The sequence below is a fragment of the Lycium barbarum genome, chromosome 4 (genome assembly GCF_019175385.1).
Source record: "Lycium barbarum isolate Lr01 chromosome 4, ASM1917538v2, whole genome shotgun sequence".
NCBI lineage: Eukaryota > Viridiplantae > Streptophyta > Magnoliopsida > Solanales > Solanaceae > Lycium > Lycium barbarum.
This window is the reverse complement of record NC_083340.1, coordinates 141,814,904-141,837,864: the sequence shown is the minus strand read 5'-3', so window position 1 is coordinate 141,837,864 and position 22,961 is coordinate 141,814,904. Positions and strand designations below refer to the sequence as shown.

Sequence of the window (22,961 nt, the reverse complement as noted above, 5' to 3'; positions counted from 1 at the left end):
TCTATCTTCAGTTTGATTAGGACTGTTGTGCAGAATACAAGCTTCCAAATTATATACTAAGGGTAAGGCTTGTTGGTCAAGTATATTTTACTGATTTTATCTATTTTCAGTTTGATTAGAGAATTATTATACAGGGTATGGACTTTTAGAGCACGGTACAATCAATTATACTGTAATATTCTTTTGTATAAATAGAAGACAGTTTTCCTAATGCAAACTAGATATTTCTAAATTAAAAGTTTTATTTTTTTCAAAAGATCTTTTTCCTGTGAAATTCTGGTCCAATAGTAAAATGCGGGGTCCCCATACGTTTGAGGTCAAGTGTTCAACTATTTATAGACAGAGTAATTAATTTGTAACTATTTATGCTCTTCCACAATTTGGGTATCTTATCTGAGTTTAGTAGATTGCCTTTGTAATTTTCTGCAATAGTGGGTAGAATCCGTAAAGGGAGCCTTGGCGCAACGGGTAAAGTTGCTGCCGTGTGACCAGGAGGTCATGGGTTCGAGCCGTGGAAACAATCTCTTGCAGAAATGCAAGGTAAGGCTGAGTACAATAGACCCTTGTGGTCTGGCCCTTCCCCGAACCCTGCGCATAGTGGGAGCTTAGTGGACCCGCTGCCCTTTTCTTTTAGTGGGTAGTATCCGCGCCATTTCTATGAAAAAAAAGAAGTTTTGAAGATTAGATTTTTTTACATTTGACAAACTTGATCTCTCTTCTGTTTCTTTAACTTTTACTGATCCGCCATCTGTTACATATGGTCTTTAGTCAGATTTCTTTTGTTCTCCTTATTCTTTTCTTTTTATGGAAATAAATAGTAGCATACTTTCACAAGCAGGCATGTCAAGTAAGGGTTTAAGTTTTTTGCACTGGTGTACAACACTTTTATAACATCAGGTAAAGTTGAGCTACAACAACATATCTCTTCATAATAAGCTTGATATAGTAACTTAAATAATAGAATAATAACTTGCTATAACAAGCTGCATTGATAGTGTAAAAATTGTTACACTATCATTGCGTGTAACTTAAATCCGTCCAATAATGTGTTAACTTGTTATACCTGCATGCTCATTCTTGCTATAGTTTTCTCCTGTTCCTAAGTTTTGGGAATATAACATTTCATTTTTCATCTCACGTGGCTGTTTTTTCCTGGCATAGGTGTCGAAGACCTTTAGGTGTTTCGCAGATTAGCCCGTTCTCCGAAAGTGATGCAATCCGAATCGCCTCAAGGACTTTTCTACAACCTTCTCGGGAATTCCAAGTGTGGATGACTGCATGGGAGGATGAAGTGGAGAAAGGGGAGCATCAAAATGGCCAAATGAATGAAGAGGATGGCTATGCGTGCAAAGAGAGACTATTACTTAAATGCAAAGCTATCATTTCCAAAGAAAGACCAAACAAACAAGACCCTTACTTCATTTAGGGTAGAATTGTAATAGCTAGCTAGTCTTCCTTTCTATCCTAGTATAAATAGTATACTTATAGTTTTCATTAGACTTAGACTATTTTGATGAATGATATTTTGCTACTCTATTGAGAGTTTGAGTGTTTGAGGGCTTGTTGAAGCCATTGATTGTGTGTTTGTTGAGAGGATTGGTTGCTTGGGAACTTAGATTCCCTTTAGGTCATCCTAAGAGGATTGGTGCTTGTTTGTATGCTAATTGGAGGTCTTAGTTATTATAGAACTTTGGTTGCCAATTAGACTCTCTCATTGTGTCATCCTATTTATCTTTACTTTCTTGTCAAATTCCTTGTTTTCCCATATCCATTATTGTATCAGAAAGAGATGTCAATTCAGAAGTCAAATGTGTGAGTGGTTGTTTTTGTTCCTTTTCATTTTCATTCAACAATTTTAGTATGGGGGCAAGATGAGTGCAGATGGCTTGTAACTTTATTGTATATCATCTTTAGTATACCGTTTGTATTGTTAGAGTACTAAAATTTTATATACATATTTAATGTGGAAGGGCAGACTCTAAAGTGTACAAGTTAGCAATTCAGATTTCAAGTAAGGAGATTGAGAACTTCTCATTCGGATCTACAAATTTCTATTGCTACTATACAGAAACTTTGAAAGACCACTAAATAGCACAGGATAGTTACATGTTACTTATCTCATAAATAGGATGTGAATATAAGCCTAACTAATTTTGCATAGTTGTCTTTAATATCCTATTGAATCTGCTTAGCGGAAATTTCAAAACGTAATTCAGATAGGACTTTTGGAAATTCGTAAACTATCGAATTCAGATTTCTGCTTCTTAGTTATTGTGGGAAATTAGCCTTTGGATTATGCTGCTATTTACTTCCCTTTATGAGCAATCAATGCAATTTCCTAGACTTAAGTTGGAAGTGTTCTATGAAAATATTGATTCCGCGATTTTGAGGCATTTACAAGCTTAGAAGCTGAAATTGCAGAGCTAACATCCAGCAAGCACAAAGTATTATAGTTGACTTGGAATCATGAGAAGTTCTCTCAGCAAAAATCCCAATTTCACAAAGAATAAGACATGCTTTTTCAAAACTCAAATTTGTATAACTAAGTTAGTGCAAAAATTTATAATTTGCATGTGTACTAAATAAATTGTGTTAGTGTTCTGAACTAAGTTAGGATTTAGCAGAACTTGTTTGCCATCTTAATTGCTATGAAAAAATTTAGACATTAGGTACTGCAGAACCGGAAGTGATCACTTTCCATGCCTCGAACGACTTTTTCTTAAAGGTTGCTTGTTCTTGGTAACTTTAAATTACACATGGTATTTTTTAATTACTAGTCCGATTTTCTAAATCTGAAAAAATTGGATTTTTATAAAATCTGGAATAACTATTTTTTTTTTAAAATGTGGTAAGCCCCTTTTAAAAAAAATAAAAAAGAAAAAAGAAAAAATCAGGATTGGATTTTATTAAGAAATGTGGAATTTTATTAGATATGGAAAACTGTTTTTTTTTTATATAAAAAAATATGGAAAATTGAATTTTTTAAGCAAAATGTGCAAAACTAATACTCCATAATTTTCTTCTAGATTAAAAAAAAAATGGTTTTTTGGTTTTTTTCCTAAACACGGGGTTTTCCACAGTTTTGTAAAAAAAAAAAATCATTTTTCCAATTTTTTTTAAAAATCCAGTTTTTCACATTTTGAAAAAAGTCCACTTTTTCCTTCTTCTTTTTAAAAGTGTACTGAAAATAAAATCATGAAAATCTAAATTTTTTAGGACAAAAAAAAAAATCAATTTTCCTGATTTAAAAAAATATTTTTCCAGATATTTTGGTTAAAAAAATCCAGTTTTCCATTTCTTTTATTTTAAAAAACGGGTTCTAAAAAATCATTTTTCCTGATTCTAAAAAAAAACTTTTTCCATATTTCATTAAAAAAAAACAATTTCAAGTAATAATATGCCATGTGTAATTTAAAGAATTTCTAGTGTTGACCGTTAATCAAGGTCATAAATGGGCCAAAAAGTTTAATTGAGGGGTAATTTTAGAAAAATAGATGAATGAAGGGTATTTTTAGACCTTTTCTAATATATTAAGGGCGTTTTTGCTCCTTTTCGTTAAATTTTTAACAAAAATATTTGGGAGTTGACTAAAAGTGCACCACTTACGCAAACATAATGGACTATTAATGCTCCATATAAAAAACATATATGGCTTTAGGTCCAAACCCCAATATAATGTACTATTTTAGTCCTTTTCTCGAATATATATATATATATATATATATATATATATATATTAACAGGCCTAAAGGATAACAGATAGAAGCCATTTATAGAGTATATTTTTAGATATGATTTGATTTTATCGAATATACTAGTGAATTTGTCCGCGCTTTGCACGGATTAATTTTATGAAATAATCTTTTTTTAATATATGAATAAAATAAATATCATAAAAATTCTTTTTAAACATCAACATAGGTTAACTGTTAAATCTGATCGAACCCGTTTTATTGTTAAAGTCTTATAATTTTTCGTCACTTGGTACACAAATGAAACTATATTTTTTTATTTTCTTAGAAAACTATTTAAAGAAAGTAAAGGATTCCAAAAAATTAATCTTTTTATGTGCATATGTTGAACAGATTTTACATGGTTTTTTACGTGTACATAAATATCTAGCATATCCTTTTCTTTCATTAGGGTCTAGGGAGTTTAAATTTAATTTTCTTCTTGTTTTATTTATATAACTGAGATAAGCTTAAATAGAGAGACATGGACATTGAGAATTTATATAATCAATTGTAGTGGGACCGATTTTCCACTTGGCAGATTTTAAAAAGCTCTCATACAAATTGTGTTTGTCATGTAACTTATAAAGTAAAATAAGGTGTTTTTCAAGTTGAATTAGGTTTTGCCGCAATCTATATCTATATATTATTAAAAAGAGGATAGTTTTAGGACAAAAATTAGTTAATTAGTTGTTGTTTGAGTTTGAATTTAAAAATAATTGAATTGAGAAGTTACCAGTTTAATTTAAAATAGAAAATTGAAAAAACAAAAACTGCCGATCAAGTGGTTATAATTTCCAAGGTGAAGTTGCAAAAAATTGTAATTCATTTTCTTTATATTCTACTTCGGAAAGGAAAAATGAAGGGGGGGGGGGGGGAATAGAAGGTGGTTTACTAATGAAATAAGAAAGAAAGAGGGAGCAAGGCACATTGCACTCTCCTTTTTTCTTTTTTGTAAAAAAAAAAAAAAAAAGACAAAAAAGGGAATTTACGAAAAGGAAGTAGCGTTTCCTTGATAAAAGGATAGTTATATATATCTTCAAAACTCCTATTTTTTCTCTTACATAATTCTGCACATTCCAGATTCCTAAACTTTAGCAGAAAAAAGATCCCTCAAAGAAAAAAGAACTACCGTAAAAGTCAAATTTAGAATATAACTTCTCAGCTCTATCCTAAACTCATTTCCCATTTTCCTCCCATGTCTTACATACCAAGCACACACAGTGCACTTTCCCCCCATGATCTGCACATTGCACGTCCCACAACACAACACTATATATAAGAGAGCATATCCTCACACCGAGCATTACACAAAAAAATTACTGGTACCATTCTTTTTTTTTTTTTTTTTTTTAACGAGACAGTGCACAATTCAAGGCCTGACAATTCTAGCTTCACATCGCACTAACAAGATTGTCTATGAAGTGTGAACTAACATAGAACAAATTGTGAAAAGAAGAATTTCTCACTGAAAAGGTAAATTCTGTTATTGATTTCGTCAAAGAAGTTTCGGTTAACATATTCGTCGCATATTTTTAATTTATTTAGAAGTTCTAAGGGTAATTCACAAAAATATATGAGAAGCTTCTGATGCTTGATAACGTCCAAATCCACTCCTCAAAGAGAAAGTGTACACGGTCGTATGCAATATAATTTACCCTGCTATGAGTCGGGGTCAATCTCACATGGAACAATATATTAGGAGATTTTAAACAAGTACGGAATTATCACTTTCTACGCTAAGCCATACACTTGATAATATTTTGGTTTTTGCGAAAATTATAACTAATGCGAAAATATAAACTAATCTAGAAAGCAAGTAAAATGATCAATGGCCACAAGCATGGATACAAGGAACTCTCAAGTAATGATCCGACATATTTTATGATTTTACAACTAAGAGCGAGCTTATGTTAATAGATAATGGTTTCTAAAATCTCATTGAAAGTCTTCCAACCATATCAATGAATTTCACTCTAAGCTTTTCCAAGCCTTAAAGTGTGATATCAAACGCAACCAATTGAATCTCAAGTAACTTTCCTATTCCTAGCTCAAGTTATTAGATGAGGGTTATGCCCCAAATTCTTGTTAATTAATCTTTCCCAACTAGATTTCCTCTTCCGAGCTCCATCAAAGTAAATGGGCGAGTCTTAGGGTTAGCTACTCCCTTAAGAATCATTCAAAACGAGATTAATTAAAGAAATAATGACCCACTTCATTAGATATAAATATCATTCGATACATAAGCATAATAAGAGTTTGATCCAAAACTTTAACAATGTATATTTTCATAAACAAGTTTCAAGTAATGGAATAAAATACAACACAATTAATTAAGCAATACAAAGCTAGGAGTTGAAGAAAGGGTTAAGAAATTTATCATTAAAGAGCTTCAATCTTCTCCTCCAAAGGTGTGGTGTAAAACCCTAGCTCCAAAGCTTATAAAAAATGGCCAAAGATATGAATAAGTTCACCAAGTCATGCTTTTATAGTAGCCCAATTTTTCCAAGTCCAAAAATGACAAAATATGCTCCAGATTTCAGTTTTTGCAGTTGTGTCCCGTTTTCGCAAAACTGTCCAAGTTGGCCTCTTTTTTACTTTATTTTCACTTGGTTTCTTCCGATCACTTCTAAATCACATAAAACCTGTAAAATAGATGTAAACGATATTAAATGCACTATTTTCTCAATCAAACATAGCAAAAATATAAGATTAAAGAAGAGATAAGTTGGCAAAATACCAACTTATCAAACCCCCAAACTTAAACTATTGCTTATCCTCAAGCAATTCAAAACATACAATCTCCTTCTAAAGAATCGACTCAATAGTGCACCAACATCATACCAAGTCAAAAAGTCTACTTTAAGCACAAACACGACTTTGATTGGTACCACCAATTAATCCAAAACATATGAATCACCAACTTCTTTCTCAAAATCTTCATTTTCATTTCAAGTGCTCAAACACCAAGTTAATCAAAGTAGCAATCAAGTCATGACACTAAAGCTTCAAAATTTGCCTCATTATCACAAAACAACCTTCTTTTGTTCATTCCTCTCAATTGGAAAATGGAACAAATTCACAACTTAAATTTTCATATGCCTTCACACTCAAGAGAGAATCCCACACTTAGAAAATGTAATTCAAAACACAAATGAGATATCAAATAGAAAGAATTAACTCTCTCTCTCACACAAAGATGTTCAAATGCACAAGTAGTATCATAAGCTTGCCCTTCATGTATTTCTCCACTAATGTAGACACAGTTGGTTCAAAATCAATTAGGACTTAAAGGGTTGTAATGTAGGTTTTTGGTTAAGGTAGGGGCATAATTTGGAAATAGTGACTCAAAAACCTCCCTAAGCACTACAATTTTCAACAATCAAAGCACACTTCTTTTAAAACTTTTTCACCATTTTCTTCATCTTTTCATTTCACCACCTAGTCTTCCCATTATTCACAACCCTTTATTCTTCCTTCATTTTTCTTCATTCTTTTTGTTGTTGTTTGTTTTTTTTTTTTTTTTTTTGTTTTTCAAAATTTCAAGGAAGACCACTGTTTTTTTTTTAACCTTTCAAGCAACTTCCACATCACACTTTACCAACCATCGCCCCCAAACTTAGTCTTTTAGCCTATGTTTGAACTTTCAACGCACTTAAAAAGGTAGGGTACCAAAAGATGGATCAATGAAGAACAGGTAAAGCTTGTAACATGATTGTCAAAGAAAAGGTTAAAGGCTCAAAAGGGGTTGACTAGGGAAAATATGCAAGGGTAGGAAATTTAAGGCAAAAACAATCTAAAGAAGGCCTAACATCATTTTTCAAATCAAGTGTAACCTGGAATTTCACCTTGAAACACATTCCGGGCAAGTTGTAGACCACAAGTAATGCAAAAGAACTCACAAAAACCTCACCACACATGGCACATGATAATCCAAGAAGAATATGTATCCAAAACCCAATTGAAACAAATGAACTCAAAGAAAGTCACGTATAGTCTAAAGAGACTAATTAGTGAAAGCAAGAGCAAAAATTGAGTCTAAAAGTCACAACAAGAATCCTTACTTCAATCGTTTTGCTTTTTCAAAAATCAAGAATTCATATGTCAAGGTTTAAATGTGTTGGTACCAAGCAAGCCAAAATTGGCCAAGGAGCAAAAATCACATCCCAACATAAGCCTGTCAATTGGGCCGCGTCGGCCCGGGACCGGCCCACCTAACCCAGCCCATAACCGGCCCGGCCCCCTAACCCGGTAAGAGAGTGGTGGGCTGGGCTAGTGGAAAAAATTAGGGGGCTGGGCCGGACATGCCATTTAGCCCGGTAGCCCGGCCCACCAACAGTCCGGGTCCTGGCCCACCGGGGGCCGGCCCGGCCCATTTCAAATTAATTTTTTTTTAAAATAATAATAATATTTAAGTGGTATATTTGTGTATATCTTGTATATGTTAATGGTATATTTGTGTATATCTTGAATATGTTGTTGGAATGAAGACTCCCAACGGCTATTTCAGTGCTAAAAATTATAAAAAGTTGAGAATGTGATACAAGACTATATAAGTAATTTAAAGTAAAACTTCAAACTTAAATTGATAACATTGCAAATTCAAAACATACAAACTTGAACGGTTGACTTATTACAAATGAAAAGTTCAAAACGCTAGCATCGATGGAGAAATTTAAAGAAGAGATAAACTTCAAAGTTCAATTTTGTGCCTTTTGTCCAAGTTCCTACGTATCGGACCGGTACCCCCCAAAACCGGTTCGGACTTATGGAGATATATTTGACCACAATGTTTACATTTAACATGTTCCTCGTCTACTCGCTCAAAATGCAATCACACCGGACTTGAAATTGATCTTCAGACTGGAGGAGGAGGTGGAGGATTATCATTATCCATTAAATTTGAACTTGGAAGTTGGAAGAGAGAGAGAGAGAGAGAGAGAGAGATGAGTAGGAAATTTAGGGAAAGAGGAGAGTAGGGAATTGTGAGACAATATGGAGAAGAATGAATTGTATTTATAGATTGACAATAGGGCCAAAGTATAACTTAAGGAACTTCATGGTTAAAATAAAGTTGACAACACTAGATTTTAAAGTATAAAACTTAATAAATTTTAGTATTAGAATTTTTTTTAAAAAATAATTAAAATTCGGCCCGGCCCACTAAGCCCACTTGTACCCCTACCTGGGTAAGGGGCTGGGTCGGACACCCCTTTCCCTCCTCCAACCCGGCCCCCAACCCGACCCACTAACTATGGTCCGGCCCGGCCCCCGGCCCCATGTGACCCCTATTTATATGGCCCGGCCCGACCCACTTGACAAGCTTACCCAACACCATTCCTACAACTAAACTACAAAAAATTAAAGAAGATAGTAATTAAAAAAAAATAAAAAAAAGTCATACTAATATAAATGTCATTAAAAAAATACAAAAATAACATCAATCTACCAAATTATCATTCATCATGACATATCACACCCCATCACAAAAATATCTTCAAAATAAAGCCTCCCTCAACATAAAATGTTGCATTGTCCTCAATGTAACTCTATGACTAAAGCAAAAGTTAGGAGAGACTCCCTGAAAAGATGGTGTCACGAAACTCGAGCATAAGAGTGAGGAATCTCTTCCACTTCTGAAAAAAGAATTGAAACACATTGTAGGATTTCATTTAAACAAGAGTTCAAGCAAGTATAACAATCATAACTGAACAAAATACTTTTAAACCAACCCGGACTAACCCACACGCACTTCCACGTATCTCCTAATATCGCTCGGCTACTCAGACTTCACCATCGAATTAATTTTTCTCTCAAATAATTTGTCGAGCAGGTTGTGTGCATCACTTTCACCAAGCCTTTTGTCACAATTAAGAGGTTCAATTACCCTCCCAAAAACATGAGAATTATAGTTCAATCAACCACCATTACATATCAATCAACCAACAACACTAGCTCAACACCAAACTAACCACATGAGAAAGAAAAGAAAACAGTTTTTGTTTTTGTTTTTTTTTTAAAAAAAAAACAGAGAAGCAGCGAGGGAGAGAGAAAGAAAAGAGAGGAGAGAAGAACTTACCTAAATGCCAAGACGGACATGCTGCTTTTGTTTTGAAAGAAGAGGAAAATAAGGGAATGGTTATTTTTAACTGCAAAAGTGAAACACTTACCTGGGGCTGGGGCTTCAAGTTCTCAGCAGAACCATTGCCTTCAATATTTGCACAAGGCTTAGGGGCTCTTTTATAATTAGACAAAATCTCCAGCAGTTTTATCACACACTATGCACTACAAAATCTTCCACATCTGAAACTTAAAAATCATGGCACCAAAATGAAGGGTTGCACCACTCTTAACTTATTTGAACCGTGCACATTGTGGAATTGTAGCAAAATTTATGCTACCAAAAGAGAATTGGACCCTACACTTTGTGGAATTGGAGCATGTGTATTTTAAGAGAATGTTTGTACTCTGGTAACATAAAGTGTGCTACCACTCGAACACCACAACTCATGTCCAAATTAATTTCAAAACTTGGGAAACTTGATAGATTGACTAAAAATAATAAAAGAAAATTATCTAACAATTGAAATTGTAAAATAAAATTAAAAATAAAGGAAATATGGGTTGCCTCCCATAGAGCGCCGTATTTAACGTCGTGGCACGACGTATGTTAACTTTACCACTTTTTTCTCCACTTTGAGGATATGAATTGTCGCCCAACTTTGAATCAAGATTATGATGACACTCATGGGACAGTGGTAGGAAAGCAAAGAGGCCAAGTCTCGGGTATTGCATTTTGCACTTTTTGGCCTTTAAGTGAGGGATGTCATTTTGTCTTCATGGCATGGCAAACATCAAAATGAAAAAGCTTGGTTCTTCATCTCCAAAATCCGCCATAGGCTCGATTAATTCAACTTTCATGTCATCAACCAAGCACAATGTTGAAAATTGGTTAGAATGTGGTCCAATGCGCCCAAATTCAAAATTTGCGTCATCTTTGACATCCTCACCCAAAAATGAACTAGAGTCTTCCAAAACCATTTCATGAACTTTTTTATGCAACTCTAGTATCATTTCTTATTTTTGGGTTGGTCGGTTGACAATTTACCATTAGCTCTTGAAAAGCAATCTTGACTTCTTCTTCATTGAAAATCAACTCAAAACTACTATTCATGGCCCTTTGATATTGAGCATCACATACTTCAATTTTTGCATTCAATTCGGCCTCCAATTTCTGGATAGCAATTTCAAGTAGCTCCATTTCTTGACTTGGCTCAACATGCAATTTAAGAAATTCTTCCATCATCCATGAAATGCCTTCACGGTGATTCCCATAGACTCCAAGTTGTTGAACTTGATTCATTAGCCAATCTTGGCTCAAAATTTCCATTTTGTCAAGTTTTTCTTCATTGTGAGAGTCGTCCAAAGCTTGTAAAAATCCATCCATGGTGAGGTACACCTTTTGGATAGTTTCATAATCTCCATGTTGAACTTCTTCCCACAATTTGGTCAAGACTTGCCCATATTTTTCATTCCTCCCCATTATGCTTTTCAAAATTTCCTCAACTTCTTCTTTTTGAGAATTGGAGATTTCTCCTTCAAGATTTTGCTCTTCTTCAAGTTGAACCACTTCTTCACTTTCACAACTTTCATTGTAGTCACAAGAATTTTCGGGCTCATCTTTTAAACTTGAAATCTCTTCTTCAACCAATTCATTTTGAGGAGTCGACACTTCCATGACAATTGAGGAATTGACATCCTCAAATGAATCGTTCATACTTTTTGTAGCTTTTCCATTTTCTAAAATGGATTGTGGGCAAGTTTTCGCTCTTCCTCCATTTTAGCTTTTCGATCTAAGTATGTTTGGAGCATTGCCATGATGCCTTCAAAGCCGACACTTTGTCCTTCACTTGCCATGTCATTGTTCCTATCAAACTCAAAAGCACAACTTGCATTTTCGTTAGAACAACTTGGGGGAGGGGGAGCAAAATAATTGGGACAATCACCCCAATGTCCACCTTGCTGACCACATATATTACAAATATTCCCATCATAGGATTGAGACAGTGCACACATCTCTCTCCCGGGAGCATTTTCACAATCTTACCAAAAATGGGGTCCTCCACAATATGGACATGAGTCATCAAAATATGGGTTGCAACCATCAAACCCATTTTCATTCCAAGATACTATTGTGACACAAATACAAAAATAAATAACAAAAATAAAAAAAACTAACACAAAGAAAACACGAAAAATCACAGACACATATTCACAAGTTTGGACCAAAGCAAGCAAGCTTAAAATCCCAAACTAACCCAAATACGCCAAATTGTTCCCCGGCAACAACGCCAAAATTGATAACGTCCAAATCCACTCCTCAAAGAGAAAGTGTACACGGTCGTATGCAATATAATTTACCCAACTATGAGTCGGGGTCGATCCCACAGGGAACAATATACTAGGCGATTTAAACAAGTAAGGAATTATCAGTACTTTCTACGCTAAGCCAAACACTTGATAATATTTTGGTTTTTGCGAAAAATATAACTAATGCGAAAATATAAACTAATCTAGAAAGCAAGTAAAATGATCAATGACCACAAGCATGGATACAAGGAACTCTCAAGTAATGATCCAACATATTTTATGATTTTACAACTAAGAGGGAGCTTATGTTAATAGATAATGGTTTCTAAAATCTCATTGAAAGTCTTCCAACCAAATTAATGAATTTCACTCTAAGCTTTTCCAAGCCTTAAAGTATGATATCAAGCGCAACCAATTGAATCTCAAGTAACTTTCCTATTCCTAGCTCAAGTTATTAGATGAGGGTTATGCCCCAAATAATTAATCTTTCCCAACTAGATTTCCTCTTCCGAGCTCAATCAAAGTAAATGGGCGAGTCTTAGGGTTAGCTACTCCCTTAAGAATCATTGAAAACGAGATTAATTAAAGAAACAATGACTCACTTCATTAGATATAAATATCATTCAATACATAAGCATAACAAGAGTTTGATCCAAAACTTTAACAATGTATATTTTCATAAACAAGTTTCAAGTAATAGAATAAAATACAACACAATTAAATAAGCAATACAAAGCAAGGAGTTGAAGAAAGGGTTAAGAAATTTATCATTGAAGAGCTCCAATCTTCTCCTCCAAAGGTGTGGTGTAAAACCCTAGCTCCAAAGCTTGTAAAAAATGGCCAAAGATATGAATAATTTCACCAAGTGATGCTTTTATAGTTGTCCAATTTTTCCAAGTCCAAAAATGACAAAATATGCCCCAGATTTCAGTTTTTGCAGTTCTGTCCCGTTTTTGTAAAACTGTCCAGTTTTGACAGTTTTGCAAAACTGTCCAATTTGGCCTCTTTTTGACTTTATTTTCACTTGGTTTCTTCCGATCACTTCTAAATCACATAAAACCTGTAAAATAGATGTAAACGATATTAAATGCACTATTTTCTCAATCAAACATAGCAAAAATATGAGATTAAAGAAGAGATAAGTACCAACTTATCAATGCTCGATCTCTCAAATTGTCTTCTCTACTTTTAATTTTATTATTTATGCATCAAATATTGACATGTTTTATATGATTAAACTAAAATTGAAATTGAAATTTTAAAAATTATTATTATTCAATATGTGAATCGAATAAAAGATATATATTAGAAAGAAACTAAAAAAAGATAATCAAAATAAAAAGAGGGGGAAAACGTATAAGAAAAAGTATTAAAAAAAACGATTAAAGTGGATTTATAATTTAATTTAATAATTATAATTTTAATCTCATAGGATAAAGAAAAAATACGTGCGTATTTACTGGGAAATCAATGGGCGGTAGATATATGTTATTTATATACATATTTATCACTTCAGAGGTACATGTTTACTTGAACAATGTTTATGAGTATGTGATTATAATGATTATAATTTCCGTATGCTTATATCCTAATATAGAATTTCTTTTTATCCACGGATTTTCTACAATGGATAAAAAAGTTATAGGTTATGCACATCAAACTTCTCTAAATAATTGTCAAGGTATAACATTATGCTTGGTTTAACTTTATTATTATTATTTTGATTTTTTTTTTACACTTAACATTACATTTATCTTTTATTACAGATGTTCCTAAAGATTCTGAAGTTTCCATAAACATGATATTCACAAATATTTCACAAATGCGTAATGAATATTTGAAAAATAAACAAGCACAATGGAGAACCGAAATATATAAAGGAGTTTTACCAAATTGTTAAAGTATATTTTCATAGTTGATTATTATTATTATTATTATTATTATTATTATTATTAAGTATATTATTATTATTATTATTATTAAGTATATTATTATCATTACTACTACTACTATTATTACTATTACTATTATTATTATTATTATTATTATTATTATTATTATTATTTTACACATTTATCTTTTGTACATATGTTGCTAAAGATTCTGAAGTTTCCATAAACATGATACACACAAATATTTCACAAATGCATAATGAATATTTGAAAAATAAACAAGCACAATGGAGAACCCAAATATATAAAGGAGTTTTACCAAATTGTCGAGGTATATTTTCATGGTTTATTATTATTACTATTATTATTATTATTATTATTATTATTATTATTATTATTATTATTATTATTATTATTATTATTATTTAAAACTAACATTACACATTTATCTTTGTCACATACGTACTTAAGATATGATATATACAAATATCTCACAAATGTAAAATGGGTATTTGAAAATGAACAAATACGGCGAGTAACCAAAATACGTAAAAGCGTTTTATCAAATCATTCGTGCAATGAATGACTGAATGTATTATGAATGTACAAGATATTTGTTTTTTGCCATTATTCACTATTTTAGGAGCACTCCACAAATAATAGCTTATTTTGTATTATTATTCTGTTTGCTTTTATTATGTTATTATGTGTTTTACGATTGTGAATGCTTAATTTTCTTTCAAAATTACAATGATAGCAAATGGCTTTACTTTTCTCCACTTAAGAAAAAAATTACTTTTTATTTGAAAAAAGATAGAGGGGTTTCGAAAGAAAAAATGCTTTTAAATAGCAGTTAAAGTAACTTTTTTGTTATTAGAGACAAGCTAAAATTTATAGATTTCCCTATAAGAATAAATTAATTTTATTCTAAAATGTAGTTGGATTTATCATTTTTGTGTTTGGACAAATTATTTGATAATAATTTTTGTTAATACTAAAATAATAATTTGTGCTTGATCGTTATTTTTCCAAAAGTACATTAGTATTCTCGAAGCTTGGCCAAATAATCCATAAGTTAATTGCTAGCTAATAAAAAGTTAATATTAAAAAGAGAATATGATATATCTAAATACAACAACAACAAGCCCAGTATAATCCCACTATGTGGGGTCTGGGGAGGGTAGAGTGTACGCAGACCTAACCCCCACCTTGAAAGGTAGGGCGGCTGTTTCCGAAAGACCCTCGGCTCAAGAGAGGAGACAAAGAGAGGAAAAGACAAAAGGTTAGATATGATCAAGCGTATCGAAAACAATATGAAAGCATGGAATAACAAAACAAGAAAGTCATGGTAAAAGGAGAATTAACTGCTATAGATAACTATGAAAATGAAAACAATGAAAGTAAATAAGTCATTATAAACCAACATATACTCGCAGAAATCAAGAGACAAGAAACTATAGAACAACATAACTACTCTTAAGGGAGGATAGACGCGACTACCTACTATCCTTCTACCCTAATATGAGTCCTCCATACCCTCCTATCAACGGTCATGTCCTCCGTAAGCAGGAAATGTGTCATGTCCTGTCTAATCACTTCCCCCCAATACTTCTTCGGCCTACCTCTACCTCTTCTGAAACCGTCGCTGGCCAACCTCTCGCACCTCCGCACCGGGGCATTTTCATCTCTCCGCATCATATGCCCAAACCATCTCAGCCTCGCTTCCCACATCTTGTCTTCCACTGAGGCTATTCCAACCTTGTCTCGGATGACTTCATTCTTAATCCTATCACTCCTAGTGTGCCCACACATCCATCGCAGCATTCTCATTTCCGCCACTTTCATCTTCTGAACATGAGATTTCTTGACTGGCCAACACTCCGCCCCATACAACATAGCTGGTCTAACCACCACTTTCTAGAACTTGCCTTTAAGTTTCGGTGGCACCTTTATGTCACACAACACTCCGGAGGCAAGCCTCCATTTCATCTATCCTGCACCAATACAATGTGTGACGTCATCATCAATCTCCCCATTTCCTTGTATAATAGACCCAAGATACTTGAAACTATCTTTCTTCTTCTGTATGACCTGGGTGTCAAGCTTCACTTCCACGTCAGCCTCATGTACTATATCACTGAACTTGCACTCCAAGTACTCTGTCTTGGTCCTACTCAACTTGAACCCCTTAGACTCCAGAGTTTGTCTCCAAACCTCCAGCTTAGCGTTAACCCCGCTGCGATACTCGTTAATCAGGACTATGTCATCCCCAAATAACATACACCATGGCACCTCACCTTGAATTTGCCGCGTCAATCCATCGATCACCAAGGAGAATAAAAATGGGCTAAGAGCTGATCCCTGATGCAGCCCCATCACCACTGGGAAGTTCTCTGAGTCTCCTCCCAAAGTCCTTACCCTGGTCTTGGCCCCATCATACATGTCTTTGATCGCCATAATGTACGCCACATGTACACCTCTAGCCTCCAAGCATCTCCATAGAACCTCTCTCGGCACTTTGTCGTATGCCTTTTCTAGGTCGATGAATACCATGTGCAAGTCCCTCTTCCTCTCTCTATATTGCTCCACCAGTCTCCGTACAAGATGAATAGCTTCTATAGTTAAACGCCCCGGCATGAATCCGAACTGGTTCTCTGAGATAGGCACGCCTCTCCTCACCCTCATCTCCACCACCCTTTCCCACACTTTCATAGTGTGGCTTAGCAGCTTGATCCCTCTGTAGTTGTTGCAACTTTGAATGTCGCCCTTGTTCTTGTACAATGGAATCATTGTACTTCATCGCCATTCTTCGGGAATCTTAGTCGTCTTAAAGATGACATTAAAGAGTCGCGTCAACCATTCTAAACCTGCCATTCCTGCAGTCTTCCAAAATTCCCCCGGAATCTCATCGGGCCCGGTCGCTCTTCCCCTACTCATCCTACGAACAGTACCCTTGACTTCTTCAACCTTTATATTCCTACAATATCCAAAATCACGACACCTTTCGGAGTACTCCAAATCTCCCAACACAATATCTCTGTTCCCTTCATCGTTCAAGAGTTTGTGGAAGTATGACTGCCATCTCCGTCTAATGAGGGCGTCCTCCACTAGTACCCTACCATCCTCGTCCTTGATGCACTTCACCTGATCCAAGTCACGCGCCTTCCTCTCCCTCGCCTTGGCTAGTCTGTACAACTTCTTATCCCCGCCTTTGTCCTCTAGTTCTGCATACAGGCGTTCAAAAGCTGCTGTCTTTGCCGCCGTAACCGCTAACTTTGCCTCCCTCCTCGCCATCTTGTACAATTCCCTATTCGTTCGCCTCTCTTCATCATCCTTGCTGTCTACCAACTTCGCATACACCACCTTTTTTGCTTCCACCTTCTCTTGAACTCCTCCATTCCACCACCAGTCCCCTCGGTGCCGATCACGGCTACCCTTCGAGACCCCCAACACCTCTCTAGCTACTTCCCTAATGCAACTGGCCGTCCTATCCCACATATTGGTCGCCTCCCCACTACTCTCCCAGGCTCCCATAGATCTCAGCTTCTCCTCCATCTCCAGGGCACCCGTCATGGTCAAACTCCCTCATTTGATCCTAGGCCTGTCGTCCACGACCCTCTTTCTCTTCCTCATCTTGATTTCCAAATCCATCACCAAGAGCTTATGCTGGGTCGTTAGATTCTCACTCGGGATCACCTTGCAGTCTTTACAAAGACCTTTATCATCCTTCATAAGGAGTAAAAAGTCTATCTGCGTCTTAGCCACCGAACTACGAAAGGTTACCAAGTGCTCCTCCTTCTTCGGGAAACTCGAATTGGCCACCATCAGCTCAAAGGCTTTTGCAAAATCCAACAGTGCAACTCCTCCTCCGTTCCTGTCCCCGAAACCCCAACCTCCATGCACATCGTCATATCCCTCTGAAATTGACCCAATGTGCCCATTGAAATCTCCTCCGATGAATAGCTTCTCAGTGGACGGTATACTTCCCATCATCTCGTCCAAATCCTCCCAAAAACGTCTTTTCTCCTCCTCGCCCAAGCCCGCTTGTGGCGCGTAAGCACTAATAATGTGCAAAATAAACCCTCCCACAACCAGCTTAATCGTCATCAACCTATCGCTGACTCTCTTAACCCCTACCACATGTTCTCGTAAGTCATTATCTACTATTATGCCTACCCCATTCCTATCCCTCGACCTACCTGAGAACCATAACTTATACTCATCCATATCTTCAGCCCTGGATCCTACCCATTTAGTCTCCTGGACACAAGCTATATTGATCCTCCTCTTCTTAAGAATCTTAACTAGTTCGATGGACTTCCCCGTTAGAGTCCCAATATTCCAAGACCCTACTCGTAGACTAGAGACTCTCTTAACCCACCTACCCCCTCTAACCCTCACCCCTATCCGAGAACATGACCCTAGTCCACCATCGTCTACCAAAGCCAGTAAAGCAAATATAAACTACTCGACCATGCAGTAATCAATACTAAAACACAAGTTAGTATTAATCTAGATGAAAGTGTAACTACTACGACAAGAACGAAACAAGTAATGCAAGAATGAAAATTAGCAGTAAGGATAAAATACAAAGAATTAACAAATAAAATTAAAAAACCGGAGGTACCAACTCCAGTTAGATAGAACCTGCTGACGCCGGAATCACTGTTCACGCCGGAAACATTGTTCACGGCGAAAACACTGTTCACGGCGGGAAGCTTGAATCTGTCGGACCAGAGAGAAGGAGAGGAGAGAAGAGAAAAGAAGAAAAGGAAGATAGGAGAAGAAGAGGAGTGGGGGTGGGTATAGGGCTGTCACAAACCCTAGGAGAGAGAAAGAGAAAGAGAAAACTTACCTGGGGAGGCCACCGGGGGGTTGCTGGCCGGAGTTGGGGGGTAGGGGTGGGGGTAGGTGAGGGAGTTGGAGATGGGGAGAAGACCGTTAGTTCTCCTAGAGAGAGCAGGAGAGAGAGATTCTTGCATATAACCAAGGAAAAAAGACAATTGAAAAGAAAGAAAAGGGTATGATATATCTAAATATTTTGTTAAAACATTATGATGATATATACTCAAAAATTAGAACTAAAAATATGATCTCCAAAAGAAATCAGTTGTCAATAACTTTTTACGTTGGTTAGATGAATTCCAGCATTATGGATCTACCAATATTTTTGATATCTATCTGAATTGATGTTTTATTTCCTTAAATAAATTGATGTAAGAAGTGTTAGAAGCTTAAGAGTTTATGTAAGCAACTTTTTTTTTTTTGAATATATATATATATATATATATAAGCTACCTACTCTGATGCTTCCATTCTATCTTCTTTGATGTGAGTCCTTTTTTCCGTATCCGAATCTTGCCAAAAGGGTACCATCTTTGTACTTCAGGATTCGCGTTTCTTTATTTCCTTTTTTACTCCTCACATAATATAATTTTTGGGTTTTTGCATACTTTGTTTTGTAGACGTTGGTACATGAAGTAATCCACATTTATCCTAATTTTATTCGAAAAGTTTTATAATATATATGTATGCTAAAGATGTAACCATTGATAATATTAGTTGTGTTTGGCACCCAAATGCCGAACCTACATATGCAAACCATATTCAGGATGAGGGTTTATGGAGATGGAGTTTTATTGACTTTATTGCATGATAGAGTTCTATGTTTTATTTTAGAACGAACAAGTAGCAAAGTTTACGGTATTCCCCTATTGCTGAAAAATGTCTCTATAAGTGAAATTGTGTTGAACTTATATAAAATTCAGTTTGTTTATTTGATTATTGTAAGTGTTCATGTGGATGCCATTTTGTAAAGATCTAAACACAGTGTAAACTCAAAATTACATAACTCAATTACATTATTCGAGTTGCTTTACAAGTAGCTTTTACAACTTAGCGTGTAATATTTTGTGTAGTAGAAAGTGTTATTAACGAGCTAACTGAATTGAACATTAGAACAATAAATGTCTTCGCCAGAAGTTTTTGAATTTTATTAAAACTTATATGACAGTATACTAGTAAGTGCTAGCTTATGGGATCTCTACTTTTGGGAACATCTGTTACAAATTATTGATCGATTTTATGATTAAAAAACGAATTCTCTATAGATGTTTCACTATAAATATGTATAAAGAAAAGACTATTTGATCTTGACATGAAATAAGAGAGAATTTTTTAACATGAATTGAGAGACAAGTTTTTCTTACATTTTAATTAAAGATAATAAGTTTTCATGAATAAAAACTATTTTTCGCTATGTTAACCAATTAAAGTAAAAAATTATGTCCTTTGTTGTTACAAAAAAAAATGTCCTTTGTTGTTCATATTTCACACATATATATTTTAAAATATGGGAATTGAGTATTAATTCGAATTTCAGCATAAATTTTAGAATTAGGTTTACATCACTGACGTCGCAAAATTTTTATTATATAAATAATTAGTTTTCACATTTCACATTTCATAATTTATTATTTTAAATATATTAAGCGGTATGATAAAAAATATTATTAGATTCAATAAAATTAATACAATAATGTGTTGCTTTGTAATCTTAGCCTGGAATCTGTGAGTAACTTATGAACTCAACTCTTAAAAAATTACTCCCTCCGTCCCAATTTATGTGGCACTTTTTGCTTTTCGAGAGTCAATTTGACTAAACTTTGAAGCTAAATTGGATTAGATTAACTTAATATTTTAAGATTAAAATTTATATATTTGAAACTACATGAAAAGTACTATAATTTGTAACTTTTCTCATATCAATTTGGTGAAAAAATACATCTTAAAATGTTGGTCAAAGTTCGTACATTTGAATCTTGGGAAACGAAAAGTGCCATATAAATTGGGACAGAGGGAGTATAACGGTTCATCAATAAATTAAACCGCTGAATTTTATTGCACATAACATAAGATTACTATAATTTTAGATGCAGGAAGTAATTTTTTTCCTGTGGATCGAATAGTTTAACATTCGCAGTTAATCAACTAATAAAAATCAAATCTGAAAACTCTAGATATATTGTATCTGCTTTTCTGATTGCAATTTTGAACCTTTAAATATTTAATAATTTATACAATGTGCAGATTGATGAGTTATAGATTAAAAGAGAGGAAGTAACTTTGTCTAACAAGCAAGTAGGGGTACCTTTTCTTCATAGACATTGAATTAATTCTCTTTTGTTTTTCTCTTCTTGTGTTATAAAAGTGAAATGTAGGAATAGGAATAAATATTGTAAGGAGTACATACTAACTCTTTATATTATATTTAAAGAGGAGTGATAGGCAAGGACATAAGTGAAAAACAAATAAACAATCGTATGATAAAGTACTTAAAAATGCAAATGCAATAAATATGAAACAAGAAAAATAAGAAGTATAAAAATTATACTGTAGAAATATATATACAAGGATAAGGCATATTCTAATTTGAGAAGGGAAGGTCTTTGATTTATGATCAGAAATATCATACTCTATAGATAGGGCCACTAATTGAAATTTTAATAGATATTGAATAAAAACAAATACAATTTAAATTCATATGTAGGTAATATCAATAATTAAAACTAAAATTCAGTATCTCAAATTGAAAACTAAATATAAGTAATTCAAAATCATTATTTGAATTATGGGTAAAACACTAAATAAGAAAATAATGAAAAATATTATAGTAAACAAATGCATACAAGAGGATAATACGGATTGTGTGAGATATTTATGATTTTGGTTAATTTGTAAAATAAATAAAGTAAATAATTAAATAATGCTAAAAGTTATTATTAACAAATTTAAACAATAAACTAAACTTATAAATTAGTTTATTTTTCATAAGTATTAACTATTATAACCTGTCAAAGTGCTAAATATGCTAACATTCCCTCATGTAAGCTTTATAGTATTACTTTACAACAAGGTGCATCTTCAAATTGTTCAATAAATCTGTATATTCGTGATTACGTTTATCATTTTTGGACAAAAGTTAGTTAGTTAGGTAATAGTTAGTTACTTTAGTTGTTGTTAGTTACTTTAATTATTGTTTTGAATTTTAATTTAAAAATAATTGGAAAGTTACCAAGTGATAATGTTAAAAACTGCAAAAAGAAAAATAAAAAATGATAAACGCAGGGAAAATTTGGTTCCACCAGATCAGGATTTTAGTCTGGAACTTCTAAATTGTTACTTAGGATTATATAATTTTCATTTTATTTTTATTTGTATTTGTATCTTTAAAAAAGGAAGAAAAAAAAAAGAGAGAAAGAAAAGAGAAAGGGAAAAAGACAAAAAAAACAAGAAGAAAAAAAACTAACCTTAGTGCACGTCTCTCACAAACACACATGCACGGTTAAAACTTTAAAAAAATTTAAAACATGTTTTTTTATCCTCTTTTAAGAAAATTTAATTTTCAGAAAATATAAACAATAAAAACACGTCTTTTGGAACATGGACCATGGAAGTTAAAAGAGAGATCGAAAAGTTTGAAAGATTATATAACTTCTTTTGAGAATGAGATTGAATTTAAATTAAAAGATAAAGTTTTTAATTTTTACATTTAAAAGAAAAGACAAAAGAAGAGAATGAAAATTTACTAACTACATAATGCACGTATCCCATTTCCATCCCACGTTCTAGGCGCACAGGCATGCACATAACGGACACAAGTACACATAAATAATATCAGAAAGATTTTGTGAGCATTTTCATCTTCATCTTCCTCTGTTAGCATTCAAGTTTCACCAATTTAAAATGACGCAGATGTTTCCTCTTCTCCACAATTTCATTTAACAAATAACATCGTCACCACTACTCTTCTTCTTCTTCACCGTAATCCAACCTGCATTCCCTTTCTATTGCCCATGTTTGTTGAGGTTCATGACACTTTCTTTATGTAAATATATCGTATTGAGTCGATAATTTATCATTGCTTCTTGAAAATATATTACTGAATATTTACTCTTAATCTTTATAT

At 33.9% G+C, this 22,961-nt stretch overlaps 1 protein-coding gene across 1 annotated transcript; it reads right to left on the bottom strand.

Moving 5' to 3' along the window:
- Positions 1 to 9,298: 9,298 nt before the first annotated feature.
- LOC132637944 (uncharacterized) lies at positions 9,299 to 18,100 on the bottom strand. The gene is made up of 3 exons (XM_060354953.1): positions 17,816 to 18,100; positions 9,902 to 10,009; positions 9,299 to 9,367 (listed from the first exon to the last, which is right to left on the bottom strand). The coding sequence occupies exons 1-3, from the start codon at positions 18,098 to 18,100 to the stop codon at positions 9,299 to 9,301; spliced, it is 462 nt and encodes a 153-aa protein (XP_060210936.1).
- Positions 18,101 to 22,961: the final 4,861 nt, after the last annotated feature.